General features: G+C 38.9%; 1 protein-coding gene across 4 annotated transcripts; it reads left to right on the forward strand.

Annotated features, from left to right (window-relative positions):
* Window positions 1-7: 7 nt before the first annotated feature.
* On the forward strand, window positions 8-19,638 carry LOC123029001 (protein NPAT). Of its 4 annotated transcripts, none has more exons than XM_044441430.1 (18): window positions 8-218; window positions 2,518-2,636; window positions 2,896-2,956; window positions 4,487-4,559; window positions 5,045-5,085; window positions 6,139-6,369; window positions 6,668-6,749; window positions 7,126-7,270; window positions 7,877-7,968; window positions 8,048-8,135; window positions 9,859-9,958; window positions 11,211-11,339; window positions 11,487-13,100; window positions 14,716-14,831; window positions 14,922-15,024; window positions 15,298-15,355; window positions 16,679-17,801; window positions 18,869-19,638. In XM_044441430.1, exons 1-18 carry the CDS (start codon window positions 182-184, stop codon window positions 18,944-18,946), a joined length of 4,290 nt encoding a protein of 1,429 aa, XP_044297365.1. In that variant the 5' UTR covers window positions 8-181; the 3' UTR covers window positions 18,947-19,638. The 4 variants fall into 4 exon arrangements, with proteins under 4 accessions (XP_044297365.1, XP_044297369.1, XP_044297368.1 ...); XM_044441434.1 differs by having other exon boundaries at window positions 18,872-19,638; XM_044441433.1 differs by having other exon boundaries at window positions 9,862-9,958.
* Window positions 19,639-20,384: the final 746 nt, after the last annotated feature.

Consider the following 20,384-nt stretch of genomic DNA (forward strand, 5'->3'; position numbering starts at 1 on the left):
GCGGAAGTCGCTGGGCGGGGATGAGGATGGTTGCGGCGGCTGCTGCGGGGAGGTTTGGGCGCCTTTCTGGAGGCGATCGGTCTGAGGCATCGCGAGGGGAATACCCGCCTTTCTGAGCGTTGCTGCTGCCCCCGCCCCGCGGGAGCTCGGGGAGGCTCCCCTTGCTCCCGATCCTCTCGCCATGTTACTGCCGTCCGACGTGGCCCGCCTGGTGCTGGGTAAGCGCGAAGAGGGACGCTGCTCCGAAGAAGGCGGCTCGGAAAATGGCCCCCTTCGCTCCTTTCCGTCTGGCTTACCGTGTGGGCTTCTGAGGGGTTTCAGGAAAGGCACGCCAAATGGCGAACCATTCTTTTCCCTTTCTCAAAGAAGCATCGAACTAAATAGGATACGCTGGAAACATCTCTGTTTTCATGCGCATCCGTATTTTTCTCTCTTCGCTCTCCATCCCTCTTGCCTTCTATGTCGCATCTTTTAATCATGTGTCTGCTGTCAGAAGCTGGCTTAATTCATAAGTAAAATGTTCGGGAATCCTTTTTGCTTGAAGAGTCTTAACATTTCAAATAAAGATTTGTCTGTGATTGCTTCCTCTTACATTATAGAAGGCTCTGTATTCATTTACTCTACCTGAACCTGCCCCCCTTCTCTTTGAAAGACAAGCTGTTGTTTTTTAATAATAAAGTTATGTATTGTATACTTTTTTTGTCAGGATTGGATCCTGAAGTGGCTTAGCATTAAAATGTATTGCAAAATGCACAATCAGAAAATTAGTGTATGCATATGCAGTTTTGGTGTTGTCATTTGTTGGTTCCTTTGGATATAACCTCAGAAAAATGGAGCTGCCTACACTATCATTGGACTGTATATCTTTAGCAAGTTTTGTGTGTAAAATGTTGAGGCCTTTTACATTGCATTGTGCCTTAAAATGTTTATATGCATTTGCATTTTCTTAGGTATTCAGTTTTCTGTGCTGGCTTATGCAGCATAAACTGGGCATAAGGTGTTTACGTTTTTTTAAATGAGAAGATGCAACCAGCTGCTAAATAAACCACCCAAGATAAGCAAACTGATTTACAGAATTTGTTACTTGGTGCTGGTTTCACACCTTTTCTTACTGGAATCACAATGATCCCCAAGAGATCACTTAAAAGAGCCAAAAGAAATAATTGTTTTGTAAATAAGTATGTGGGTAGATCTGTTCATAACACCCCCCATTCACCCCTGCCAGTAAAGGGAGTGCTGAAAATGTCAGATCCCAAAATGTTGTGAGCTTGTTTATAATCCAACATGCTCTCCACAAACACAGGTCATTCTTTTTTATTGGTTTCTGCACACAGTAATGTGCATTTATGTGCTTGAAGTTATGCCTCTCTATCCATCAGTTCTGTCTCTGGGATTACTGGATATCCATGTATGATTGTAAAAAGAGGTGCAAACATGGGAGATTCCTACTATATATGTCAGATATAATTCATGTTGTTCAGGCTTATGTGTTGTACTGTATGTTTATATACTTTTCTAAATGTGCATATACAAATATTGTGCTTATATGTCCAGCATGAAAAGAACAAAAGACAAGGGGCTCACATAGGGAGCCCCTTGATCCTTCATTAGAGACACTGATACTGGTTCTTGTATTTTGTTTTTTGTTTATATAAACTTACAGTAAAATTAGTGACTTATTTCTTATTTTATGATGCCATAAACTAAATATATTTCCCTTCAACTGCACACACAGTTTAGTTTTGATATTCATACAGTTTGCTTGCTATGCATCTAACATCTGTAAATTATTTTGCAAAAGAAAAGATCACGTTTACATGGTGGCAATAGGAGTATGATAGCCAGTGTAGTATGGTGGTTAGAGTGTTGGATTGGGATCCAGGAGATCTGCGTTCCAATCCCTATTCAGCCACAAAAGCTCACTGGGTGACTTTAAGCCAGTCACTCACTCTCAGCCTAACCTACCTCACAGAGTTGTGAGGATAAGATGAACAATTATGTAAGAGTTCCTTGAAGGAAAAAAAGAAGGATATAAAGGAAGGAAGGAGCCACAAGGCACTGATTTGAAATCTTATTCCTGCAGTGAGTTGCATCTTTCATTATATTCCATATCAAATCTTAAATTCCTCTATTTCTAGAATTATTTTTCAGCTTTTTTAAAACAAGACTTCAAACTTTCATTGCTACTGTTCTTATTTGTTGCTAACAGTGCAAGAGTTCGCATATTTATTGTAAATTAATTTCCACTGTAGTCAGTAAGGCTTACTGTTATGTAAGTGTTCAGCCTTGGAAAACATTCTGTGGTGGCATTATAATTTTTTTTACTAATGCTTCCTTAATAATATGGTACAATTAAAACTGCTTATAAAATATCAAGGGATACTTTTTCTGAAAACATACCATAAATTCAGCGAATTGTGTGAATCACTGCAGTATTGCTTTATGTTTTTTCCTTCACCAATTGATATATAAGGTAACATAACTGATATATAAGCAAAAGTATTTTGTCTGTTGCAGGGTACTTACAACAAGAAAGGCTTTTAGCCACATGCCAAGCATTTATATTGGAAAGTTCAGACTTAAAAGAATATGCAGAGCATTGTACAGGGGAAGGCTTTGTTCCAGCTTGCTTACTGGTGAGTATATGCTTTTACTTAGGATACTATCCAATTATATTAGTTACTGAATTTTGCTATATTCAGTATGATTAATATTTGAATTTAGGATGGATTGAAGTACCATATTTTCCCATCCATTGTAGTCCCAGTTAAAATGGCTTGTTTGGTGTGACCATGTCCCCAGTGTATTCTAACCACTGTGCTTTTGATAAGAAGGACTATTGCATTTTGTTGTTTCTGGAAAAACTGTGGCTTAATGTTGTTCTCTTTTCTTCAGTCTTTGTTTGGAAAAAACTTAATCACCATATTGAATGAGTACATAGCAATGAAATCAAAAGGTAAGCATGGGTGATGGGGTTGGAAGATGCAGGTTTTAGATTCTGTATTACCAGAATTTGGCTATTCTAACAATAAACCTGAGCTGCACTGATCATTCAGAGTTACATTTATTTAATGTATTTCATTTTCAACATTTCTATTCCAGTTTTTGTATAAAATAAATTCAGTGCATAATAAAGGTAGGTTTCAAGCAAAGCAAGCATATGGATTACAAAAATTAAATGACCATTAACCAGCAGTGTAACAACTGAAATAAGGCAGCTGGAAACATCCCTGAGCAGGTCCTTAAACCTTCTGAAAAAGCCACGTTTTCAACACGCACTTGAATGTCAAACTGGCCTCCCAAGAGAGGGTGTTCTACCAGGTTAGTTACACTACCGGAGAACCTTGCTCCTGAAAGTTTCCTGCAAATTTCATTTATTCTAGAACATCTGGAGGACCTTAAATGTTGAACTGATTGCAATAGGGAAGTTGTATGTGCTTAAATTAGGCCCTTTTAAGGCATACATTGTTGTTCCAAATAGGGGCTGTGGTGTCACTTGCCAAATATCAGTCAAATGAAACCACTTTTCTGATGTAACTGACTTTGGCACAGTCAATATCAAGGGAGTTGGGCTGGTTTAAATTAAACGCTGCTGCTTAATTGTAATGTGCATCAATTCCTGGGTATACTTTTTTAGTATTTTAATTGTGCTGTTCTGTTGTGAAGTGTCTTGAAACCTGTTGACAAAGATGGGATATAAGTGTTTTAGATAAATAAATATAGTAATGCAGAATAGTAATATGGTATAGTTGATTTTAAAACAGGTGATCATAGCTATTTTTGATGCTGTATTTTTAGAAGGTTAAGAGAAAAAATTATTGCAGATATTTAGCATGTAGTAAAGACAGATTTTTGACTAGATGTTTCTACTTCTGAGGTGATTTTTTCAGTTACGTTTTGGATAAGGGACTGCCTGGCAAGTAATTCCTCCTGTCCCCAGGAAATGGAGGGAGCATATGATACAGAGCTTGCTTTGGCCTAAGTGTAAACATTTGTTTAGATAAACATGTTTTGGAGTTGGTTTGTCAGATTCAGAAAAATACAGCTAATATTGCACTTTAAAGTAATTGTTTATTTTGTAGTTGTTTCAAAATTGTTTCAGTTATGATAAAATATGAAAGCAGTAACATCATACATTTTAGTTATTTTCAGAATAGAATTTAAGTTGAGGCAAGTCTGATAATTCCACATACACACTAATACCTTGCAATACAAAACTGATTTCACATATTAGGAAATAAGCTCTATTGACACTAGTAAGGACTTATTTCTAAAGAGACATATTGCCTTTCTTTCAATATGTCTTCATTTCCCAAATTTTCTCCTTCCCAACGCTCAATTGAGAGATACTAAAAGCAGATTTTTATAGCTCTTTATTTTTACTCTGTTCATTGTGTAGTCCTTATCAATTCAATCATACACCTTCCGGTCAAAATCCCTTTTTAATGTTTGACGTAAGTCTTTTTCTGAATTTTTTTTTTTAAAGAAGCAACAAATGATGTTCCGGCAATGATGTCATCCTTGTGGAAGAAGTTGGACTATACTCTTTCCCAAATCAGGTAATTTGTTTTTAAAACAAATAGCACATATTTCAGATAATCTATATGCCTTTATTATATGGGACAGTCCTCCTTTGTACAACTATTGTGATGGGTGTTCTTTGCGACCTACTGGTATTGGTGTATGTAAATTATTGGGCTTTGTAAGATTGATCTTCAAGATTTGCCAAATCAGGATGGCCAAACAAAAGTGCCAGGAGTGTGATGTCTTCACCTGTAGTCCCAAGTTGTAAAATTGAGGATAAAGCTTTTGCATAAAGCGAAACTTTCTGACTACAGAACTTTTTTGCCTCTTTCAATTCATAAAAGTTGTTAATTGTTACTCATGTTTGATTTTTGAATTCATGTTTCTACATTTGTTTTATCTCTTCTCTGAATATGTATGTTTCTAGTTATCATCTAACTAACCCATATGAAATTGAGCATGCATTCTGCAATTGTAGAATATTGTATCCTAATTTAGATTGGCAATTTAATTTTTTCAGGAGCATGCAGAATTCTGGTGGATTTTCTGCTCATCAACGAAGTATGTATCAGAAAGCATCTGTGTGAGATGGTCTGAGTTCACTCTTCAAACTGCAGCCTTATTCAAAGCATATTTACTTAGAAATCTACTGATTTCAGAGAAAATGATTTTTACCTATGTATGCATAGAATTGAAGCCTTAAAGTGATAAGAATTTGCAAAACATGTATGGTGTAACTGTTTAATGTTCAGTTATATCTTAAAGATGGATATAGTCCTTAGAGGCAAAGAACCTGGGGGCTCTAGGTGAAATTCCGCCTCTTGGGGATCCTAATCTAGTCCTCCCTTTCTCCCAATGGGTGTTTTCCTGCCTTTTAGCCAGTCCCCCCTCCCCATTGAAAATGTTGAAATGCATTACCTAAGGGTTTACTTATGGCCAGTAAAAGCTTTAAATTAAAACATGGTGGCATAGGGCAGGGAGGAGCGATTTGCTACACTGCCATTGTGTTCATCCCCTTCCACCACTGGAATATAGCCCCTGATAGCTTCAACAAAATTGAATTTGGCTTTGCGGCTGAAAGAAGATCTGCATTCTGGCCTAAGAGGCAAGGCTCAGTATTTTTAGCAATTTATCTAAGGGTACAAACATCCCATTCTTCCTTCAGTCATTCTCTCCATAGGTAACACAAATTCCTACTCCACTTCTCTTCACTTCCCTCACAAAAAAAGCAAATTGGCAAGTTAAAACTATTGTAGTGCTAGTTTCAGAAAGGATGAAGTATGAGATGCAACAGTTGTCCTGATCTGCTTGTGATTAGGAATGTGCCAGGAGCTCTGCATGTATAAATCAGCTTTGATTCCATAACTGAGTATTTGTAACCTGTTAATACTCCTGAATCTACAACACTGTTAGCACAGCATCTAGTATTAGTTTCGTTAATTGACACAATCTTTTTAGCAAGAAAACTGTAGCTGCTTTCTGTCTCAGAGTAACTTCAAAGGTGAAGGAACAATTGGTTATATTTCAACTCCACAACTAGCTCTCAAAGCAGTAGAGATACAACTTAATACATTTCAATGTCTCTTGTTAATTTTCTTTTAAACCTTCTTCTAGGCCGTACAAGAAGTGCAATTGCAGATTTGAAGAAGCAGAAATGCCTTCAACAGTCAACCTCTTCAGGTGTAGGGTCGTCATCTCTAGCTCACCAGCCAGGGCAACTAAACTCTTCTCCAATGACAGCCACACAAGTTATTCTTAAACCAATTATCGCTCCAAGTCCAAGCCAGCCAAGATCAAATTCTTCATTTGCACTTCAGTGTCAAGTGCAGGAAAGCCATGTTAATAGTAAGTTTAAGTTTGTGACAGATGTTTTATTTCTCATTTTATACATAACAGGCAGTGAAGATGCTGAGAATACTATATAACCATGGATGAAATGCAGCTTTTCAAACTGGCTTTTTGACACTGAATCTAGTTTGTGTATTAGAATCTGAAAATAGATCATGGCCCAAATCCTCATAACTGTGAGGGGGGGAAATCAGACTCACCATTGCATTGGCTTCACTGGGCAAGAGAAAATCATTTTTTGATATCCCAGAAGCAGCACTAGTAGTATTTGTTTATTCAGTTCTTCTTTTTAAAGCAGGAGACTGTCTGAGCTTGGTTTCTTCACTTCAAGAACGGAAGCTTCATTCAAGTGTACTGTCTCCTGGGAAAAGGAAAAGGTAAATGCTAGCTCTAAGCTAACTCATTAAGAATGTAAGTATCACTTGTATATTGAGAGTTAAGCATCTTCCATGAATGGTGGAGTACCCACACAGATCTACATGGAGAGGTTCACAGCACTGGATTGATCCTGCTCCAGCTTTTTTTGTGTATGGATTTTGATGAAATTGCTTCACCTGACTTTTTCCCTCAGCATTTAATCTTGTTGAAATCATACAACAACAAATGTCTTAATGAATTGACTGTCCTTACTAGGTTCTGTTGAAACAGGTAAATATAATATTCTGTGCAGAGTAGGAAGAATAAATATATTAACTGTATGCTATGAGTCCCTTTCATATCTTTCCATTTCTAATAAATTCTGAAATATTTCAGTGATTCCCAGAAGAAAAGAAATACTGCATCATCTGGACCACCACTGTCTAATTGTGGCTTGCGGGACCCGCCCACAGTGGAACCAGAAAGCTCACCAATGGAAGAAGAAAGTGAACCACTAGAACTTATAGATGGTGACCTTCCTGTAAGCCACTTTGTAAAGGAACTTTTCTCTCCTGCTTTATTCCCACTTTAACTTTTTGCTGTGATCACTCCAGTTTTGTGCATTTCTATCTATCTATCTATCTATCTATATATATATAATGAAGTTTTTTGAAAAATATTCAAAAACAAATGCTTTTTGTGTAGTTTCTGATAACCTCTTTTGGCAAACTATCACATTTGAAGAATTTAGATATAAGTGTTGTATAGCATAAACATACATCACAGATATGACAAGAATTGTAACTGAATATTATAGTTGAGAATGTTGCAGAGCTAATTTTACCTTCCAGTTACCATGTTGCAGTAAAGTTATTTAATGCATGCAGCATGAAATTCACCTTAGGCCCTTTCCAGTTGGGTTGGTTTCGGTGCACAAACGTATTTTCAGGTTGATGTAAAAAGATTAGTGACTTGTGAGAAGCAGTTGCAAATGTGCCAGTTTCAATTAAGAATAGCTTTGCAAATAGAAAAGATATAGGATATTGGTAGAGGGTTGGGGAATTATCATGTATACTGATAGAATTAATGATTCCTTTTTAGTAATTATAAAAATCTTACTTTGGACCATTTCAATTATGTTTTCTAGCAAATGATTATTGAGAATGCCAGAGAGAAAATTCTGAGCAACAAATGTCTTCAGGAGAAGCTAGCTGAAAATATTAACAAATTCTTGGGCAGGTAACAGATCTTGCTTTTAAACATTCTAGACCTAGGTTATTTCTGTAATGTACTAAATACTTGTAACTATATTTTCCAGTGATGGCAGTATTTCTCAAACAACAAAGCAGGCAGACAGTGGCCCAACAATACAGGAGTCTTCAATTGATGAATTGCTTGGTCTTCAGGTAAGGCTCTGAGGTCTAATATGTATTCATTTTTGCTACCAGGTATAGGTATGAAACAGAAAAGGTACACCAAACAGTTGTGTACAGTCAGGATCAATTTGTTATGTTCAAGCAGACCTACAAAACTTAGGACCCACAAAGTCAAGCTGCTGACCATGTATGATTGTCACCACACTTGATCCCAGAGCACTTGGGCTGGCTGTTTCCCATGTGTGTACATATCATATGGTTCCTGACCAAACACTGCCTGCTGCTCCCACAGCCAAAAACAGGTGCCCCTGTTACTGTAGAAGATTAAAAGATTCCAGCACACATGGGATAAATATAATCTTGAACTCATTAGAAAGTTTGGACCTGGGGCTAGTACAGAAGAAGTGATTCCTTGAAATAGACAGGATCCAGTCACTCAAGAATTTAAAGATGAAAGCCAACGTGTTAAATTGGATGACAGACATACTGGGAGCTGTTGCAGAATGAGCATGTTTAAAAATGAGTGGGCTCAAAAAATCAACACAAGCCAGACACTGGTTGAGCTGCTGCACTTTTCACTAGCTTAAATTTCCAAACATTCTTCAAGCGGGTCCAGTATAGAAAGCAATGCAGCAGTTCAGCAGAACAACAAATGTAAAATTACTATTTTTACTACATTGCGTTCATATCCCGCTTTTTTTCCTCTTGTGAGGAACCTGAATTAGTTCCATTTCATCCTTACAACACTCACCCTGAGAGTTAGGTTAGGCTGAGAGGATTGACTGGCCCAGTGTCACTGAGTGAACTTCATGGTTGAGTGGGGACTAGAATCTAGATCTTCCAGGTCCTTAGTCCAACACGAACTGCCATGCTATATTGGATTTCAGTAATATCCTCGTAATAATTTGTAGATACAAGTACAGTGGTACCTTGGCTTATGAACGCCTTGGTTCATGAACAAATTGGGTCATGAACAAAAATTTCTGAAAAATTTTGACTTGGGTCGCAAACACTGCTTTGGGTGACGACCAAGATCCCAGCCATCTCCACCCCCCCCCCAGTGGGGGGTTGGCCACGATCACAGTTCCATTCGTACAGGGAAGGCGTGCGTGATCAGAGGCGCACTCCTGCAGGAAAGACAGGAGCAGCAAAGCAGAGCCGCAGGGGAGATGGCCAAGATTCCGCCTGTCTTTCCTGCAGGAGCGCGCCTCTGATCAGGCACGCCTTCCCTGCACGAACGGAACTGCAATCGAGGCCATCTCCCCACCCCCAGCGCACCGTTTGTGCCCATCTCTCCCTCCCCCAGTACACCCGCGATCATGCCCGTCTCCCCCCCACCCCCCAGCATGCCAGGATGACAGGCTCCATCTCAGTCATGCTGCGGGGGTGGGGAGATGGCTGCGCTTGTGCTTGGGGTGGGGGGGAGATGGCCATGATCTTTGTTGTCACTTTGCTTCACATTTTTCTGATTTAAAAAATGGTTACAGAATGGATTAACCTTATTTACATTGAACCTTATGAGGAAATTTAACTTGGATCACGACCAATTTGGGTCACGACCAGAGTCCTGGAACGGATTAAGTTCGTGAGCCAAGGTACCACTGTACAGTCAGAATGGTTTCTAATACCACTTCAGCTATCACTGAATTTTGGTTTACTTTACAGACTCCTTTTTGTGGGAAGGAATATTTCAAAATGCCTTTCTGAGTAATACTCTTTCTCATTTCCTGATTATTTTTACACACCTACTTAGCAGGGTGAAATTCACATGACTGAAGAAGCAATCCAGGAGATTCTGGAGCAAACAGAGTCAGATCCAGCATTTCAAGGGCTCTTCGATATATTTGATTTTGGTATGAATTATTCCTCACTTTGAATACAGTAAGCTTAATGAAAGGGAACTTTTGGCTGCAGTCATATACCCAATTATTTGGGAGCAAGCCCATTAAACTCAGCAAGAAAAATTTTTGAGTTGACATGTAGAAGGGCACTGTCAGCATCCGGAGTGAGGGCGGCTGACTAACAGGGTAAAGGCACCAGGGCCCAGGCAGACAGGGCATGACAAGTCCAATGCACAGTCCAAAGTTCAAGCCAGAAGTCAATATATGAGCCAAGTCCATTCAGACAGGTAGTGTAGTCCAGAACAGGCCAAGGGTCGGAGAACCGAGGAAGGCAGACCAGTCAGGGAGAAAAGAGGTGCAGGCGGGATCCGGGAGTCATAGGAACAGGAGCTCAGGCAGGGCACAGAGTTTCAAGTCTAGCAGCCCAGGACAGGCTTCACCAACATCAGGAGAACCTCATTGCTGAGGCAGCTTCTGAGGGGAAGAGCTGGTTCTTACATAGCTCTTCCCCAGGGCTTCGCACATGGAACTCATGAGAGCCCTGGCAGCTCCAGCAGACTGAGGTCAGAATCCTGCAACTACCAGAGCTGTTCCGCCAGCCCTTGGCCAACAGAGGGAGCCCTGAAGATGTTTCTGGTCTTGACAGGCACCATGAAATACAAAAAAGCTTCAGCATTGGTTGGATCATCACGTGTTTCTGTGGGTGATACAAGCATGCCATAAATCCTCCCCTAAAAACTTAGGATTTAAAGTATTTACTGTTAGTTGGATTGTGCCCAGAAGTATTTCTCAGACAACAAAATGTTAGCATGTTGATCTTGCTTTTTTTTATTGAAGAGCATAATTTTCTTGATACTGGATTGTCAGTGATTGGTTTTTGTAGTGAATGTCAGACTTACCACTATTCTGAAGTTGTTTACTGCTATAAGATTTAGAAATGACTGGTAATTGTGGTCAGTGAGAGGCTAGATAGTTACCACCACCATTGCCACAAAAAAAAGTTTGAAAATGGAGGACACATCATTTAAGTTACAGAATTGGTGGGATGCAAGAAATCAAACATGCCAAAAACTTTATTTTGGCCCTACTGTGCTTGCCCAAATATTTTCAAGGATGAATTTATTAAAAACACAGATGTGTCTGATTAAGTTCCTGCTCCTGATTAGGACTGAACTTATTTCTTTCATTTCTGCTTTTAGTTTAATATCTGGACCTTTTATCAAGTTCCAGCACTCACCCATATTTTTCCTTTGTTTTAAAATAGGTAAAATCAAGGGTGGTAGAAATACTTCTCATGGCATTCCCACACAGAGTGGAGGAGTAGAAAATGCAATATTGGTGGATGAAGCAAACCTAGAAGCACTTGAAAGCTATATTGCAACAAAAGAACTTGGTAAGCACTTCTAAAATGTGTTTCCATGATCTGTTTTATTTAATAGTTGCAGAACACTCTTCTTGATACTGGTTTTGATTCAAAAAGTGCAGACTCCACCTGGCTAGTTTGACATATTCATGGTTTTACTGAAATTTTGTTCTGCAGGTGATAATTCCCAGGAGAGTCTCTCATACCCAGGAGACAATTCAAAAACAACATGTGTCCTGAAGACTGGTGGCAGTGGTAACAATGTGACATTGGAGGAACATCTGAAGTTGCAAACTGCAGTAATTGGAGAATTTCCTGAGGACTCCAAAGTGAGGAGTGAAAGTGATTCGGTGGAAATGAAAACACCTGACCAAGGAACAGCTGACCAAAGAATCAGACATAAAACTACCTTTGAATCTGGGCAGAATCAGATCTCTGGCCCACAGTTTGGTGGGCACAGTGTAGGATCTTATAACAAACAAGAAACAACACCACAAGACTGTAGAACAGATGAGATGTTATGTCAGGATGTTCAAGATTTACCTGACTTGCAGTATGATCTGCTAAGAACTCAGACATCATTGTCTGGTAGAGTTGTGTGTTGTTCATTGTCAAATAATATACTGTCTGAAAAGACAGATGCAAAATTACTCAGTCCTCTGAGATCTGGTCACAGTGAAATACCAAAAGAATCTAATGTAACTAACTCTAGCCATTCAGCAGAATCAGATAAAAGTCTAGAAGGAGTAGAAGAGCAGTCAGTTATATTTCCTGAATCAGGCCAGCAAAACCCTAACAGTCCTACACTCTCTCACTGTCAAGGCCAGGAGCAATCGGAATCAGATTCTGCCACAGCACTTGTGAACACATCCAGTCCAAATACTGTAGCGCTCCAGCTTGAAGTTGTAGATACTTCCAACAATCCTCATTCAAATGATCAGTCTCTGCATTCAGAGTCTTGTGCTAAACAGCAAAAACAGAAATCAGAAGATTCTACACAAGTCGAATTTCAGGAGCCGTCATCTTCTACAAAAACAGATGCTGACAGTATATTTCTAACTTCTGACCATGAGAGGCATATAGAAACATCCACTGAGAGTATCCCCACCACATCCAGTGTATGCCATTCTCCTGCAGAGCCAGTTGGAGAATCAAGTCCAGAGAACAAAGTTGCTGGTAGTGTTTCATCCAGTAATCAAGGCACAGGTGCAGATCCCTCCAGTGTAGTTTCCCTAAAGATAATTATCAGTGATGACCCATTCATTTCATCAGAGACAGAGTTGAACAATGCTGTTTCCAGCATCACTGAAGAAAATTTGCCAACTATAATACTATCTTCTCCAGCTAAAACACCAGCCAACACAACAGGACAATCCAAATGCATTACTTCGGAAGAGGTTGAAACAACTAGAGATTCACCTTTGGTGGAACAAAATCTTCTTGTCCTCAGACCTCAAGACTCTGTTGTAAGTACGCTGAATGTACAGAATGAAGAGTGCGCTGTTATTTCTCTTGCTGGGGCATCAAGTGTTGCCAAGGATGGAGGATTTATACAGCTGATGCCAGCCACAAGCACATCTTTTGGCAACTCCAACAGTGTCTATATTGCCACCTGTATGACGGAGCCAACGGCTTTGAGTACAAATGTTACTCCATCTAATTTGGTTGTGTTGCCTGGCAATTCAACATCTCTTGCATCACAGGTTCCAGCACCACAACAGTTAAGGACACCTCCTAGAACAAATAATTTGTTTGCTGTAAACCCACTCATGTCTCCAAACTTTTCACAAGGTAATTGTTGTTTAACAATCCTAACTGAAGTTTGCCCTGATCTTGGGAACAGCTAGTTACTTTAATGTTTAAATAAGCTAGCACTTAGATACTTTGGTGCCTTTCACTTGAAGTTAATTTATGATAAAATACATCATAATTTTCAAATGAAAAAATATAGGAACTGGGTTGGATCTGCCTTTCATGGGCAGAAGGACTGTGCTCATGGAAGGTACCTCTGCCCAATATCTGGGATTGTACCCTTCTTTCAGCACTGTTCAACCTATTCATTCTTCAAAGTATTTTTAGGTGAATGGAGGAGGGGATATCTGCATCACCCACCCCATTTGTACACAGTTGAATCTGAAAATGTTTTCTATTGGCAAAACTCACCCAATAGTAGGTTTGATAGCATGGATGAGTTGTAATTCCATTGCATTACCAAAGTGGTTATTGCTGTAGCATGCTATTTTTGTGATCAGTTTCTGTACTTTAATTCTGTATCTGCCTTGATGGCTAATTAGCAGATACTGCAGTATATAAATGTTAATTTGTATGCATTTATCACTCATCTGAAAGAGTGCTCATCTGATCATCGTGCAAAGAAAAATTGGCTTATTCACTTCTTGGAATCAAGCACTCTGGATATTAGAGTGGATGCTCATGAAAACTAAAGAAAAGCAATTCAGAAACCCATCCGATTAGGTTGGAAGCAGACGCTTCCCTTTATTTCGGAATCTTGCTGTTGCAAACATGTTACTAGTCTGGGCTGGAAGCCATATTCTGACATGTTTGTGCATGGAAAAGAGCAAGAACTAAGAACAAGTTATTCATGGTTCCTTACCCTGTTTCCACCCATTGATTCTAGATAATCTGGAAGCAGTAGTGCAGGACCGCAGATCCAATAGCGAAATCCAGTTCTTCTGGGGTTCTCCAGATGACCATGAGCTTGGCTCCACCCTCTTTCACCTGACACTTGATCATTCCATTTCCTGGCTTCTGTGCAATTTTTTCCCCATCTTGCCTTTCTTATGGCTTAGTTATTGGCAGTAGGAGGTTTGTTAAGTATTATGTTATTTTGGAGCCTAACCCTTTTTTCATTCGGGTGTCTCCACAAATGGAATGTGTTCCCCTTGGAGCTTCTTTGCAATAGAATGTGGTCCTTGGGTTCAGCACCTCTGTAATAGGATTGACAGCCCCTTGAAACATTTCTACTGACTTAAGGCGGGGGTGGGGGGGTGTCCATAGTAGTAGGACTTGTATATTGTGTCATAGACAGCAGTATGCTAACTAAGTGCGCTTGGTAAGGTAGGCAGAGGAAGCCAAAGGAGTCTGAGGCGCCTTAAATAAACTGAGGGCCCTGCCTTGGCTCCAGTGTACGACACTTTTACTGTTTTTACCTTTGTGTACATACACTTCTTTCTCTAAATAGCTTAAGGCTGCTTATACATGATTCCAAGACTATCTACCTTGGTTGTAACTTACAAGGCCAGGATGTTTTCGCTAGTAGATCTATGTCATGTGTTTTAGATCATTCTCTGATTTCCAGTCAGTGCAGAGAAAGCACAGGGAACTCCAAGAGTTCTGTGAATAAGTACTAAAATTGTATTGCTCACATGACTCCAATAAATTTCAGGTTCTACTATTATAATCGCATCTCCAGTACAACCTGTGTTGCAAGGAATGGTAGGAATGATTCCTGTTTCTATAATGGGACAGACTGGAAATACATTCTCAGATCCTTCCTGCCAGGTAAGGTGCTGTTACTGAATTTGGACAGTGTTATTCTTGAGCTAGAGAATCTTATGAGAAATCTTTACTCCATTTCTTTCATTTTCCAAGGTTCTGCACATGCCAGTACAGACTTCTTTAGGTAGTGGAGGTATTCCTAAACTACCTCTCCCTCCCAAATCTCAGAGGATGCCAAGAAATAAATCTAGTGCAGGTAAGCTGGTGATGTGCTAAGGAAAACTCAGTGTTTTTCTACCCTGGACATGGCAATGATGGATTATTTGTTTAATAATTTAATGATTTTTTCCTTGATTATCCTTTCGTAATTCTGCAGCTTAAAAGCTATTGCAATAGACTGGCAATTGGTTTATTGGATTTATTGTTTTGTTCTGTACAGAATAACAGCTTTTCTGATAAAATCAATTGAAAAGAGACCATTGGTTTTTCTGTTTTCTAATTAAGATTGTTTTTTATACTGATATTCTAGGAAAGTTGGTGTCCAATGGATCAGACTCTGTAAATCGTACTGGCTCTCGAATACAAAGGTCAGTTATTCAGTAAAACTTTTCTCAGTTCCCAGCACCTGGGCAGACTCTCATATATTGAAATGTACACACCACCTGGTCAAAGGTGGAGCCAACAGCCATTTCACCAATCATTTTTTGGAATTCCATTCTCTTAGTTGACTTGGCAAACATACAATGTGATTACCATGCTTTCACCATACATTTTTCATTTGACTAGTTTGGACTGTTTTTGTATGGTTTGCACATAACAGCCCACAATGTAAAGAAACCATGAACTGTCAGGGATGCGCAGGAACACAGTCTATAGCATACCTGCCACTTCCACTTTCACTGCAAAACTCACAATTGGTTTCTTCATAGATTGTGAAACATGATATCTGCACCTGGAACACTGGATTGTTCTGGGGCTAAGCAAGTTCATAGTGAACCCAGCAACAAACCATGAGTTAACCACTGCGTAGTTTAGCTCCTATCAGCTTAGGATCAGACGTCTTGCTCAACAAGCTAGGAAGGAATAGATCAATCATAGGTTTTTAATCATAATAAAAACCAGCAGTTGTGGGCATGCAGATTGTAGTGGCTTCATGCAAAATACCCCATGGTTGTCACTATGTATGAACGAGGTTGGTCTTTATTTAGCCTTAATTATTTGCTTTTTAAGCCTTTTTAAAAGTTTCAGTAATTTTCTTCATTGTTCTCATAGCATATATATCTTGGCAAGAATGTACATACAACAAATCAAAACTTTCTTGCATCTCTTTTTTTCCCATATGTTCTTCAAAGAACTTTAGTGGGAAACATGCTGTTAATATTTAAATCTTGCCTGACAGAAGACAAGAAATGGGTCCCTCTTATCTCTGCTTACTGCCTACCACTGAAATATACTAGGAGGCATACTCTTTAGAAGAAAGCCTTGGCTTGAAAATTAATCAGGAGGGCCCTCCCATTTCTACTCTAGGGCCAGTTTTCCTCTTGTGAGTACAATGGATGATCTGAGGGAGAGTTCCAACTGTGTTTATGTGGACACAGCAAATATTACATGTTTCTTGCAGTAGAAGAGATAAAACAATTAAAATAGAGCTGCATTACTTCACAAAAAAAGAAAGAAAATTATGTATATGACTTGTGCCCTGGTTTTTCTTCCACCCTTTTGTCATTTTAGAACAAAAGTTGAATTCATTGCTTTAAATATTTTCAAGGTGGGTATGTCCTCCTTGAGTCAACATAGTACAACAGATGTATCACAGATTTATAGTAATCAGCAATAGCTTTAAAAATACAGAAAAATGGAAATAGTTTTTGATCAGATTGTCAAATATTCCCTAATTTTTTAAATTTCAGAATTGGAAACTTGGACAAGAATAGCTGTGAAGAATTAAAAAAAAAGCTGGAGATGGCTACAGTTGACTCCACAAATTCTGGTTCCAAACAAAATGAAAACCACAGAAGAGTGCTTTGCTTTGACAATACTTTTACAACTCCAGCAGAAAACACTCAAGCATTGCAGAAAGAAAGGAATGAAACTCCTTTGGTGCCTGGAAGTTCTCCCAATTCTGTGCTTTCATCTGCTAAAATGCAGTCCACCAAGAAGGAGCGTGAAAGAACTCTGCCTAGGATTTTATGTAAGCCTGATCTTACCTGCAGAACTTCAGCTGTGAAGGAGACCCAGCCTGAGAGGAAGACCTCAGGCCCAGGACTGGCATCAGATGTCTTAAGAAAGCAGACAGCAAATAAAGAGAATGAATTAGAAAGGAGTGTTGACAAAGGTGCCCAAAACCAGGAGATGGTAACCTTATCCAACAGCCAGCAGAATATTGGTCTTCGTAATGAGAACAGTACCTTGGCTCAAGAATTAACTAAAAAACAAGGGTTTCAGTCAAATGCAAATAGTAAAATTTCGGGAGTTTTGCCTGCAAAGGATTCAAAAAAAGACCAGACTAGATCTCCCAGCCAAGTCCATAGCTTGACCAGTCCATTAACTAAACAAGCTGTGGAAATGCTACATGACATTCAGAGGCACAGTCCTGCCACTAAACTTCCTGAAAGTGCGGATTTGCCAGTACCCCGCACACCTTCAGGAACTGGTGATAGGCATTCCGATGATACCTTTGATATGATAAGGACACCAACATGTAGACGGTATAGTGAAGATAGTACAACCCCAAGGATCATGGTACCTCCAGCAACTCCTGACTTACCAGCCTGTAGCCCGGCTAGTGAAACGGGCAGTGAGAACAGTGTTAGTATGGCTGCCCACACTTTGATGATTCTTTCACGGGCAGCTATTGCAAGGACTAGTACAACTACTCCTCTTAAAGACAATACACAACAGTTTAGGTCTTTAAGAAGTGCAGGCAAAAAAAGGAAGCAGGAAGACTTGATTGATTGCGAAAGGAATTCGCGGGGTGCCTGTAAAAAAGACCTTCAGAACTTTACAATGCCAATAAAAAAGAAGAAAGTAAAGGTAAGTAGATCCCATATTTTAAATATAAATATAGCATGTATATTATGTTTCTGTACTAGCATAGTGGCTCCATGTGGAAGAATAGCAGCCCTTTCCAGTAGTATCAAGCCAAACATCCCATCTGGAAATATCTGTTCTACAGTATGACCAGCAAGCATCTTTCCCCAAGCCTCTGTTGGTACTCATAAACTTTTGGGGAAGGAATCCTTGCATTTCACTCTGCATTGAATGCTCTTTTCTCCCATCTTTTCATGAGAAAGGTTTGGGCAGGAGCCAGATTAGGGAGAGTTCTTTATAGGCAGACTTCTCTTGTGCTTGTAATGGACAGGTCACATGTGTTTGGTCTTGCCTGCTTGGTTTGCTCAAACAAGTGTTACCTTTTTTTATAAGCTAGCATTCAGACAAAAGAAAGAGGAAAACTTACTAATTCTTTTGCATTGTATTGGTTCATTGTGGATATAAGAGAAAGCAAAAAATAGAATCCAATGTTGGACTATATAAAATTGCATAAAATTTCAGAAGGGAAAAATCTGAACAGCTGTTGATAAATTTAATTATTTAATGTTGCAATCCCATACATTCCTTTACTCAGACTATGTCATGCCTTAGAGGAGGAATTGCTTTTGGTTTTTAGTGTGTTGATTGCCAGTTTGACTAGTGGGCCTTTAGTGCTTATAAATCTTTTGGGGAATTAAGGGTAAATGTCACTGAGCTGACTAAAGCACTTACGTACTTGGGATATAGAACTCAAATGTGCAACTAGTTTTGTATACGTAAGCGAACTATATATTTGTGTTCAAGAAATACAAGCAGCAGTTCCTTGTGCTGCCTAGCAAACTCTTTGGAAACTGAAAAGTTTGAACAGTATTTGTAATTTGGTCTGAGGTAGTCTGCCCTTCAGAAGGAAAAAGTAAAAAAAATGCTATTGGACACAGCATCTCAATAATGGTGTATAACAGTATTTTTAAATAAATGACTGTCTTTTTGTGATTTAGTGTCTTGCATAACAAATAATTTTATGCATGTAAATTTTACTTGTCCTAATATGGGTTTCTTTTTTTTTTCAGCAGAAGAAACTACCAATTGCCTTTCCTGCTGGAATGGATGTAGATAAGTTCTTGTTATCTTTGCATTATGATGAATAAATAATGAATCATATATTAAAACCAGGTGCTACCATGCATGTTTGGAATGAAAGGAGACTACATTGTGGGTTAAGTTGCACAGTCAGTATGTTGTAGTTCTTCTTCATAAAAGAAAATAACTCTGATTCTCAAAAAGTTCCTAGCTTAAGAATAATTTGGTTATCTTTTGACAGAGCACTTAATTGGCTGTATATTAAATTTGCACAGTTTTACTTGGTGGGATGGTGTAAATATTGTACAGAAATTGCAGTTGTAAGATGATTTTAACACCAAGTGTTGACAGTGTCCTGCAAAAATGATATTAACTTGATTGCCTTTTTCATAAAGTCAAACACCCATGATCTTAAATATGTTTAGAAGCTCCACTGAGCTGGAGAACTTGCTTTCAAGTTATTGTGCTTGGAATTATAGCCCTACACTGAATCTAACTAAGCGTCATGTAGTTGGCTATAATTGAAGATAGGATTTAATGGTTGGCCCAAGTCTTCAACAAGTAGCTAGCTAACTTTTAAATGAGATAATTCAGTTTATTTTGTAATGGGAATCTTTTCCTGTTCCCTTTTGACTGTTTTTCCTTATATTTGCAAGTCTGCCAATGAAAGTTTTAAAACTTTCTTATTCTTAGGAATCTTAAGAGACAATTTATTTTTGTTCTATTTAACTTTTTAAATACACATGTAAATACTGCTTGCTTTTGTGTGTCCGTGTTTTTGTTTGTTTGTTTTTTTTGAAGCGGCTGATGAAGTAGATTCTGCTGGGAAATTGAGGTTTTACTCATTTCTGGAAACTTTGGTTTATCCTGTTCAATAAAGAGAATAGTAGTACTAGAAACTTACCCTGAAGAACACTGCCTGCCTACTCAGAAGTTTCATTGCCCATAAAGTGAGGACCGTTTTGGGAGATTGAGCCCTTTGGCCCCCTACCACCATCTCCATTAACATCCTCATTGCCTATTGCTACGGCCCTCCACCTGTTAAGAAACAGCTCTCTGTGCTGGCAAGCCTTTTTCTACTCATTAAGATCCCTGTACAATTTAAAACTTTGATCTTCTATCCTTTGTGAGTAAAAATGTACCTTGCTGTTACGTATGTTCAGCTCTTAATGTGCAGTGGTCTAGGGCCACAGAAGAGGAGCCAGTGGCTTTTTTGCTGTCCCTTCCTCCACCCATGTGATTTGAACAGAGAAAAAGAGTAGGAATATATGGTCAGTTTTTGCAAGTTTAAACTGGGGGATCTTCTGAGAAACCATATTGGGATTAGAGCTTTTTAATTTAGCTACACTGGAAGAAGGCAGATACCATTATTAAGAATCAAAAATAAAAGTGCCAGTATTTTAAAGCCCTTGTACAAATCTGTAGTTCAGCCACATTTAGAATTCTGTGTATAGATTTTCCTCACACTCCCACCCTGGAATTTGAATGATGGGAGATTCAAAATAG

The sequence above is a fragment of the Varanus komodoensis genome, unplaced genomic scaffold (genome assembly GCF_004798865.1).
Source record: "Varanus komodoensis strain SLA01 unplaced genomic scaffold, ASM479886v1 scaffold4, whole genome shotgun sequence".
Classification (NCBI taxonomy): domain Eukaryota; kingdom Metazoa; phylum Chordata; class Lepidosauria; order Squamata; family Varanidae; genus Varanus; species Varanus komodoensis.